The 10,817-nt window shown below is 36.1% G+C and overlaps 1 protein-coding gene across 1 annotated transcript in view; it reads left to right on the top strand.

Annotated features, from left to right (window-relative positions):
• The first annotated feature begins 210 nt into the window (after positions 1 to 210).
• Positions 211 to 10,817, top strand: part of LOC123535740 (proline-rich transmembrane protein 1-like) — a 33,872-nt gene continuing 23,265 nt past the window's right edge. The window contains exon 1 of the mRNA XM_053528095.1: positions 211 to 337. Within this exon, the coding sequence (XP_053384070.1) occupies positions 319 to 337 (19 nt within the window). The 5' untranslated portion in view covers positions 211 to 318. The remainder of the gene's footprint in view (positions 338 to 10,817) is intronic.

The raw sequence follows: 10,817 nt of genomic DNA, 5'->3' as shown, positions 1-10,817 counted from the left end.
GCTCAAGACAAACAAATATCCTCTATTTATTGATACTATTGTGCTAAATGAAACTTTTTATAATGGTACTGCTTTTTAAAAATATTTTCTTCTTTCAACTGTTAAAAATAATAACACTTAAAAAGATAATAAAAGCGTCGGCTAAAGTATTTACAAATTTTGTCTATCTTAAAAAGAGAAGAGAACTTTCTTATCAACCCTCTAAAGTGATTTACACAGAACAGTAGTTTCATGATTGACCGGAAATTAGGAAAAAAAACAAAACAAAACAGCTGAAATAAAAGAGTAAATTACAACAGAATATTTTTATCCACAGTCATGACCGAAAAGGGATCTGGTAAATATTGCTTTTCATTGAATTAAGGTTTTAGCGTTAGACCTTGACACTGTTGAATGTCATGATTTCTGGTAGAAACTGAATCAGTGAATGCCCTGTTTTTAACCTAATTTTTATACAGGTACAGTGCTTTAGGGTATAGGAGAGATCGTGTTTGTAAACAAATCCATTGTATTTTCTATTTTTAGAACTGATAAGACAAAGACCGGGTGGCAGACGCCGAGCGTCCATGTTTTTTTGTAAACAGTGATGTTTTTCTAACGGCTTAAACTTTCTTAAAACACAAATAATATCAATAATTTTTTGATCAATGGAAAGTGTATAAAACAAGCAATTTATTGATTACTTTTGATTATAATTTCGAAATTAAAAGGATTAATTATGAACGCTTAACTTACAGTGTTTTTTCAAAAAGTTTGGAGGATCGCTACGCCGCTATTAAAATCTTATGTCATTTAAAACGGTTATTCATTTTAAAAAGATATTTAAATGGGAAAATATGAAAATCGTAAGCATTTCAAAACTTTTTGAATTTTTAAAATCCATAAATGAGCGAAAAAGTTATTAAAAATTAAAAATTCAGATCCCATACACAAACGATGTAAAAACATTTGTTTTACCCACCACCAGATAAACAGGTATTTATGCGTGACGTCATGGCGATCTCTCCTATAGCGGATAGCTAACTAATTTTTCTTGCATTCTAATTCAAAGAAACAAAATTTAATAGTTTTTTTTCTGTATATCAGACAGAAAACAGCTATTCTTTTCAAAACATTCAGGTTTTAATAGAAATTCATGTGATTTTTCTCTCCATGCTATTGTTTATGTACGTGGTGGTTTAGGGTGTACAGGATAGCTTTGGTCATGTTTTCCATTATTAGTTTAAAATCCACATCTAAACAAACTTCCCAATATTTTTTTACTATAAATCAGAATAATAATGTATTCTCTTTTCAAAAACATTCAGCTTTTTAAATTTCTATCAAATACTTTTCATTCATTGATGTTTTTTATATACACACTCATTTAGTCAGTAAAGGATAGCCTCGATTTTTATTTGATAACATATGAAAAATAACACAACAAGCAATCATTTAAAATGTATGTCAGAATATCTGTCTGCATGCCAGTTAAAGAATGATATGAAAATTTATACAATAATTCAAGTCTAAATATAAAATTAATCAATCTATCCTCTATACCCTAAAATCCGCTATACCCTAAAGCACTGTATCTGCATATACTTCTTTTATGCTTTTATTCTTTACTCTCTTTGTCAGTTGACGTGCATCAAAGTCTGTGTCCTCGCAAGGGGTTTGACTGTATGGAAGATAGATACTAGTAGATAGAAGGCAGTGGCTAGGGTTACAGTACCGTAATCTTATCCTCCAATTCTAGGATTATGGAAGTTCCGTATTTCTAGACAACCCTATGGGGATAGACTAGGATTACGGAAGTATTTAAGACGCATCAAATATATGTTACAACATGCATAAATGATGTTGTAAACTTACTTATTTCACTTAAAATAGCGACTTTTCATGCCTGTTGTATTATTTCGTGTTATCGATCCGCCATTTTGGGTTAGTAAAGGAAGAAAGAGAAAAGAAAAAAATATAGAGAAGAACGATTAAAAATGAAAAAAAAAATGCAAAATCATGACTATGAAATATTAACATACTCTAAACAAAAAACAAAATTACAACATAATAATACTGGTACTGATGATAAACCCGGACAGATGATAAAGTCGACCACCTTGGAATTATTCGATTGCAATCGGTTATTTATATAATTGAACTTACCATCTAATAGCTGTATCATTATGTAGATAATGTAGTATACTCACAGCGCATGCGTATATTTTATACACACCCAGTTTGGGATGTTGTTTCAGCAGTTGTTAAGGCGCACTCATATAATAAACATATACTTATAGTAAGAATACTGTGTTGGTCATTCTTTACAATAAGACATGGTGTCAGAAAATTAACAATTTTAATACATCCGCATTTGTCAGGATTATTAACAATCATTGTGCATATAGTGCATATAGTGTATCGGATTTAAATAATGGATTTAACCGGTGTACCGACGCCTACAATGGACTGGGACAGTCCGAATTTGTTGGAAACATTCAAAACCTTTAGAGGTCACGCGGAATTGATATTCCAGGGTCCGTTAAAGGGGAAAGATGAACCAGTACAAATCACATACTTGCTCCTATGGATGGGACAAAAAGGAAGAGAAATTTATAAAACTTTAGTGTTGACAGCTGATCAGAAAAAATCAGTAAAAGCTACCGCCGACGCATTTGAAAAACACGTTCAGCCGAAATCAAACCCAGTATTTGCGCAGTTCAAATTTAATAATGAAGTGCAAGGTGAAAATACCATGGAACAATTCATCACACGACTTAAGATACTTGCAAATGACTGTTCTTATGGCGAAGCCTACAAGGAAGATTTGATTAGAGATCGAATCGTGTTCGGTGTAAAGTCTTCCAAAATTAGAGAGAAGCTTTTGACAGTAGGTGAGAAACTAACACTGGCGAAAGCTGTTGACATATGTCAAACTGTAGAATATGCACAAGAGCAAATGAATAACATGCAAGAATCGTCTTCTATTAACTTTGTACGGAAAACTACTCACAAAAAAGAGGAATCGAGAAAACGAGATATAAAGTGCAAAGGCGGGTCGCGGAAATCAACGGAAAACAAGCCCGATGTCGCGCACAAATCGTGCCAAAACTGTGGTCAATTCCATGGGGACAAACAGTGTATGGCAAAGGGAGTGCAATGCCGAAACTGTAAAAAATGGAATCACTACGCGAGGGTGTGCAGGAGTAAACGTGTCAATGAAGTGAGGGCTGATGATTCATCTGAGGATATTTACATTGATACAGTAATTAGTGCTGTGGACAAGATGTGCAATCAGGCATTTGTGGATATTAAAACTGGACCTCTTGGGAAACAAATTTCTTTCAATATAGACACTGGCGCACAAGTGAATATTTTACCTCATTTTGCATTGCAACAATTAGGTGTAAAAAACGCACTTTGTTCCACTGTAACGAAGCTCACAGGTTATAATGGCAACCCTTTAGTATGTCTAGGTTCCATTACCCTGCAGTGTACCCATGAACCTTCTGCACAGACCAAGTATGTAGAATTTCATGTAGTAGTAGAGACACCCAGTCACCACCCTTGTTTGGTTTTCAGACTTCCATAGATTTTGGCCTAGTTAAACTCGCACATGCTGTCACTTCCAATTATGTATCCTCCCCCCTTAACAAAACAGCAGTGCTGAATGAATATTCCCAGGTTTTTAAGGGCATTGGCTCTATTCCAGGGCAATGTTCTATTTATCTGAAACATGATGCTAAACCTGTGGTTCATCCTCCACGTAGGATTCCTGTTGCATTACGAGATAAATGCAAGAAGGAGCTAGATAAGATAGAGAAATGGGGGTCATTACAAAAGTAAGTGAGCCTACTGAGTGGGTCAATTCAATGGTGACAGTACAGAAAAAATCAGGTGACTTGCGAATAGTACTTGATCCATCCGGGTGACTTGAACAGAAACATTCAACGTCCTTATCATCCGACGAAAACACTGGATGACATACTTCCCCAGCTAAACGGTGCTACATTTTTTACAAAATTAGACGCTAGGTCAGGTTACATTCAATACCATATTTGGGAGGTACAGGTATCTGAGGCTTCCAGTGGGTATTTCGTCTGCCATGGATCTGTTCCAAAAGAAAATAGACGAAATATTTGAGGGTCTCCCAGGGGTAGCTGCCATAGTAGACAATATTTTAGTATATGGCAAAACAAGGGAGGAGCATGATGCGAATTTGAGAGCAGTGCTCCAAAGGTCACTAGAACAAGGTATACGCCTTAATCCAGATAAGCTGGAGGTTGGGCAGTCCCAGATTAGTTATTTCGGTCATGTGATATCTAAACAAGGTCTTAGCCCAGATCCAGACAAGGTGTCTGCAATTCGAGAAATGCCTATCCCGGAAAATAGGTCACAACTCGAAACGGTACTTGGCATGAGTCACTATCTCGCTAGATATGCACCTAGGCTATCTGAGGTCACTTTGCCCTTACGAGAATTATTGGCGAAAGATGTAGAATTACTCTGGGGTGAATCACAGCAGCAAGCTTATGATCAGATGATTGATATCATAACGCAAGCTCCTGTCCTTGCTTTCTATGACCCGGCCAAACCCTTAGAGTTGCAAACCGACGCAAGTAGGTCAGGACTTGGGGCCACACTCCTTCAAGAAGGTAGACCTATAGGTTATGCCAGTAAAAGTCTTACGCCAAGCCAAATGAACTATGCTATGATTGAGTTAGAGTGTCTTGGACTGGTATTTGGCTTGAAGAAATTCCACCAGTGGGTGTATGGGAAAAAAGTCAAAATAGTTACAGACCACTTACCATTGATAGCTATATGTAAGAAACCCTTATTTGCTGCACCTGTTAGGTTACAGCGGCTGCTCTTAAACATTTCACAGTATGATATAGATGTCAGTTATAGGCAGGGAACTCAGATTCCTTTACCAGATACTTTGTCTAGATTTCCAGTCAAGGATACAGATCCGTCCCTGACGGAAACTGTAGAAGTCCAGGTTAATATGGTCAAAAGAAGCTTACCGGTAAGTGACCGGAAATTACAAGAAATCAAGGTCAATACTGACAGGGACGAACAACTTTTGTCCCTGAAGCAAGTCATTATTGAAGGTTGGCCTGATGAAAGAAATCACTGCAAGTCAGAACTGCTAGATTTCTGGAATTACAGGGATGAGCTTACCGTCATGGATGGGGTAATAATGAAGGGTCACAAAATTGTTATTCCTAAATCCCTAAGGGCAGACTTATTGTCAAAACTACATTCTTCAAGTCATATGGGAATAGAGAAAACAATAAGTAGAGCAAGTGATATTGTTTTCTGGCCTAGAATCACCCAGGAAATTAAAGGTCTCGTTCTGAAATGTCCTGTATGTTTGCAACACAGAGACTCAAACCAGAAAGAACCGCTTGTCTACACCCAAGTTCCAGAATACCCATGGCAGGTAGTTGGCACAGACCTATTTGAGTTCAATGGCAAAGACTTTTTGATAGTCGCTGACCATTATTCACATTACTTTGAGGTCAAAGAGCTGCCTAACTGTAGAAGTTCGACAGTTATAAGTAGGCTCAAGGGCATATTTGCTAGATTTGGCATACCAGAAATTGTAGTATCTGATTATGGGCCATGCTATGCATCTCATGAGTTTGCAAACTTTGCAAAGCTCTGGGATTTTACACACCAGACCACAAGTCCTTACCACAGCTCCGGTAATGGTTTTGCGGAAGCGTACATGAAAATTTGCAAGCGCATTTTCACGAAGGCCAGAGCATCAGGCACCGACCCAATGATAGGAATACAAGAATATAGGGTTACAAAACTTAAAATAGGTTTTTCACCCAGTGAAATCATGTCCCAACGTCAAATTAGGTCAGTGTTGCCAGTTGCTAAGTCACAATTACTTCCCCGGCAAATCTCACACAAGGTCATTCGTGAGAAATTGTCAGCAAACAAGGAAAGAGAGAAAGTGTATTATGATATGACAGCCAAGCATTTACCACCATTAGAAATAGGAGATTTGGCACGAATTCAGCAAGCAAATAAAAATTGGAGTCCTGCGGTAGTAGTGCAAAAACATCATGATAGGTCATACTCTGTTAAAACACCTGACGGTAACACATATCGTCGCAATAGGAGGCATTTGTTACAAACCAATGAATCAAAAGAGTGCATACCTGAAGTTGACATGCAAAATGTGGAAAATAACAACCTTTCGGCGCCTCAAGAAAATTCTGACTGTATTTCACAATTCTCAGATAAAAGCAATAAAAGGTCAGATAATGAAGCAAGTGAAAAAACATATATGAGTAAATCTGGCAGGGCAGTTAAACCTCCGACAAGGTTAATTGAAACAATGTAATATGATAACATTAGATAGCGGAACACGCGTGCTATGTAAACAGTGAACAGAGATAATTAAGTGCTGATAGCAAAAATATGCCATTCATGGAGAAACAGACTTTATGAATGAAATTTTACGTTATAGTAAATTTGGAGTATTTTGATTTATTTTATTTTAGCTTTCAGAAATTGTGTTTCTTGTTCTTTGCCAAAAGGGAGATGTATCATTATGTAGATAATGTAGTATACTCACAGCGCATGCGTATATTTAATACACACCCAGTTTGGGATGTTGTTTCAGCAGTTGTTAAGGCGCACTCATATAATAAACATATACTTATAGTAAGAATACTGTGTTGGTCATTCTTTACAATAAGACAATAGCAACCACTTACAACACCAACTGGTGTAAACTAAAACAAAATTGGTAAATATGCTGTATAAATTAATGAATAACATTTATTTGTATAACAAATATTTATCCAAAATTACTGGGGAAGAGAGTGTTTTTTTTCACCCATGCTCACTGTCAAAACATAATTAAAGGCCTGACATTGGGTCACTTTTCATTATTTGATAAGAAATGACTGTTGCAGCATTTTTGGGAAAGTTTCAATATAATACTTAGAGGAAAATTTTGTAAATGACAATGTGGTCGAATTTATCATCAGTCAACGCTCGTACAGTCCCCATTTTATATACCCCTTTTGGGGCCTCACTCCATGTGAGTTTGCTTAATAAACATAAATTTGAACTATGTAAAGTTTTCAGCAAATGTTTAGCTTTATTTTGATACAAACCAATGATAACAATTTGCAGAAATAAAAAAGTTACAGGTAAAAAATCTCATTTTCTGTTTGGGTTTATCATCAGTACCAGTATATTAAAAAAAAAACAAAAAAAAAACACGATTATTTTTTATGGAAATTGAAAAGAAAAAGAAATGGGCCATGCACTGAGCGCCTCCTCGTGATGTAGTTTGACAATTATGTAAACATTGAAACAATGGAACATTACTATTTTCATTTAGAAGATTTTAACTTTTATCATTCATAATCATTCATCAACAGCGCATAAATAATTGTCCACCTATATTTTACTTTTAAACCCAAAATGGCGGATCGATAACACGAAATAATATGGCAGACATGAAAAATTGTTATTCTAAGTGAAATAAGTAAGTTTACAACATCATTTATGCATGTACTAACATATATATTTAATTCCTCTTAAATACTTCCATAATCATAGCCTATTCTCATAGGGTTGTCTAGAAATATGGAACCTCCGTAATCCTAGAATCGGAGGCTAGGAAAGGTACCATAACCCTAGCCACTGCCAAGATAGAAATCAAATTGAATAAGCAAAATCAAATTATAAAATTTAAAGTAATGAATATTTTTTAAAATCCTTTGAAGCTTTTATTAAGAAAATAATTCTACGTTTGTATGCCAATTTTCAAGAAAAAATATTTATATTTAGTATAGTCAAAGAGCTATTATGCCTATAAAAATAAATAGATTGGCAACTTGAAAGGCTTACGCAAGATTATCTCCTGTTGCCATTCTGTGTATTCTATACTTCTTTGGTATGGTTTTTAAACGAAAAACGTATACGGGTGTTGATTTTGCCTGATTTTATATTCGCAGAAATCTCAAGTGACAGGCAAAATCAGATCATAAAAAAGAAGGATTTGTTTGCCCGAACCATAACTTTGACATGCATGGAGCAATCTTGTAGAGCCCGCTTGTGAAAGCGAAGATACAGTTGTCCAAATGGCTGTTTGTTGTATGTGCATCAGTTCTGTCTTGTCTGTATTTGGCATGAATGTCGAAGACCTGCGCCAGTCCTACCTTTTAACCTTTCATTGTCACTGAATAAGCATGAAAATCCTGACTATGAACAGTGACGCCTGTCAAAATTGAGTATTTTATATAAAATTCTATATAAAATACAAAATTCTATATAAAATACCTGTGGTTTTGCAAGCTAAAGTGTGGCACGTGGCCGTTAACTGTTACCTACATGTATTGTAATCATGGGTTGCATACACACAATAGAATTTGAATAGCCGCAGAGCAGGGCTTTAACCTCAGTGAGACAGAGTGTCATGCACAAACCTCAGGTTCCTGTCTTAAAGTTCAAGGTCATAGTTAAGAGGTCAAAGGTCATGTCAGATCTTGTCCAGCCCATAACTGCAAACCGCGGGTCCCTATCTCAAATATCAAGGTCACACTTGGGGGACAAAGGTCATTTTAGAGCTTGTGCGGGCTGTAACTTTGCCATGCATAAAGCAACCTTTTTTATTTGGCATAAATGTTAGCCTCAATCAGACGCGTGCAACTCCCAGACCCAGGGGTCACACTGGGAATTTTTTTCTCTGAGCCACTGCTTTTTCCGAAGATAAAATTATGAGGCCAACAACGGCGAAGCGCATAGCATTGACGTTCTTGTAGGACTACATTATATGTACCAAAGTACTACTCAAGAAATTAATGTAATTAATTATAACATATTTCTTAGTAACCCTTTAAAAAGCTATTTAGAAATCAATTTGTGTTAATTTCTAAAATAATCATTTTTTTATAAACATCTGCAATGTAATAAAAAAATTCTGAAAATCACATTTAAAATAAAGATGTCAAAAAAAGAAAAAGAAAAATTGTTTAAAAAAAACAGTGTCTTATTTTGCACATTGCCTATAAGTGGGTGGGGTTCGATGCCTTCGCATGTTTTTTTCTCGAAAAATACTTCAAAATTAGAGCTCCTTTTGCAACAGTTGTCATATTTTCTTAAATGTAGACTTTTTATTGGCTTTTTATTAAGATTGCACTAAAATATCTCGTCAGAAATGACAGTAATATCCGAAAATCACGGTCGCGAAAACGGGTGACAAATTCGGAAAACGTAAGTTGGAATTAAATATTTGATAAAATACCTATGTTTTATTGCTTTTCTATCATCATACCTATTCAATATTTACAATTTCTGCTTGTCTAAAGCATTTTTATTTGTTTTTGCCCAAACTAACCCTCGGCAATCATAGAAAATTTGTCTAACGGCCGACTGCTCATAAAATCGTATCAAGTGCACAAAATGATGATTATAATTATCCAGTTTGTTATTCAATAATCTAATTATCGCCAATTAACTGCCTGATCAAATAAAAAAAATTCAAATTGGCTCCCTCCCTTTCAATAATGGATGTTGTGTCTACACAGATTATCGATTTTTCACACCTTTTGGTTCGTAAAACTGGCAATATTCGTAGTTTTGCAGACAGATATAGCTTCGGGCCATTTTCGCCAATCAGAAAATTTCGGAGCCACATTCAATTTTTTGTCGCAAATGGCTCAAGTGGCGATCGACAGCGTGACCCCTGAGACCCCTACCTCAAAGGTCAAGGTTATACCTTGAGGTTAAAGGTCAAAACTTGTGTAGTTTTACCTTGTCCGATCTGTAACTCAGGCTTGGATTGAGGGTTTCTTAAATAACTTGGCACAATTATTTGCCTGAATGAGACAATCTGTCAAGCGTAAGTATCTGAAAGGTCAAGGTCACACTTAGGGGTCAAAGGTCAAAAGTTGATGCAGTTTTTCTTGTCTGGGCTGTAACTTAGCCATGGATAGAGATGTTCTTAAATAACTTGGCAGAAATGTTTGCTGCAATCAGTCCTTTTGACAGCTGGCGGGCTCGACATGTTGCCCGTCGGCATCTAGTTTATATTTGGCATGAGTGTTAACCTTAGTGAGACTGAGTGTCCTGTGCAAACCACAGGTTTCTGTTTCAATGGTCAAAGTCACAGTTGGAGGTCAAAGGTCATGTCAGATGGATTTGTTTGTCCAGACCATACATGTAACTTTGACCTGCCTAGAGCAATCTTGTTTATATTTGGCATGAATGTTAACCTCAATGAGACGGAGTGTCATGCACAAACCCCAGGTTTCATTCTCAAACGTCAAGGTCATAGTTAGAGGTTAAAGGTCATGTCAGATCTTGTCTACCATAACTTTAACATGCATTGCGGAATCTTGTTTATATTTATCATGAATGTTTGACTCAGTGAGACAGAGTGTCATGTGCAACCATATGTTCTGATTTCAAAGGTAAAGGTCACAGGGCATGCTCGACACCTTGCCGGTGGGCATCTAGTTACCACAGTTATGACCCTTTGATAGTTTTTGCTATATGGAATATAGAGAACTATTTTGTGTGTCCAACTCCTCCCACACTATTAGCCTGATTTGCTTCAAACTTTCACAGATGAACAAGCTTGATGTGCAGATGACCGTACATGAAGGATTTTTTCTATGACTATTTTTACCACAGTTATGGCCCTTTGATAGTTTTTGCTATATAGAATATAGAGAAAAATTTTGTGTGTCCAACTCTTCCCACACTATAAGCCTGATTTAATATAAACTTTCACAGATAAACAACCTTGATGACCATAAAGGAAGGAATTTTTGCTGTGACTATTTTTACCACAGTAAGTTTAA

Source organism: Mercenaria mercenaria, chromosome 17 (genome assembly GCF_021730395.1).
Source record: "Mercenaria mercenaria strain notata chromosome 17, MADL_Memer_1, whole genome shotgun sequence".
NCBI lineage: Eukaryota > Metazoa > Mollusca > Bivalvia > Venerida > Veneridae > Mercenaria > Mercenaria mercenaria.
Note: the sequence above shows the minus strand (reverse complement) of the source record. Positions and strands in the feature narration are given on the sequence as shown.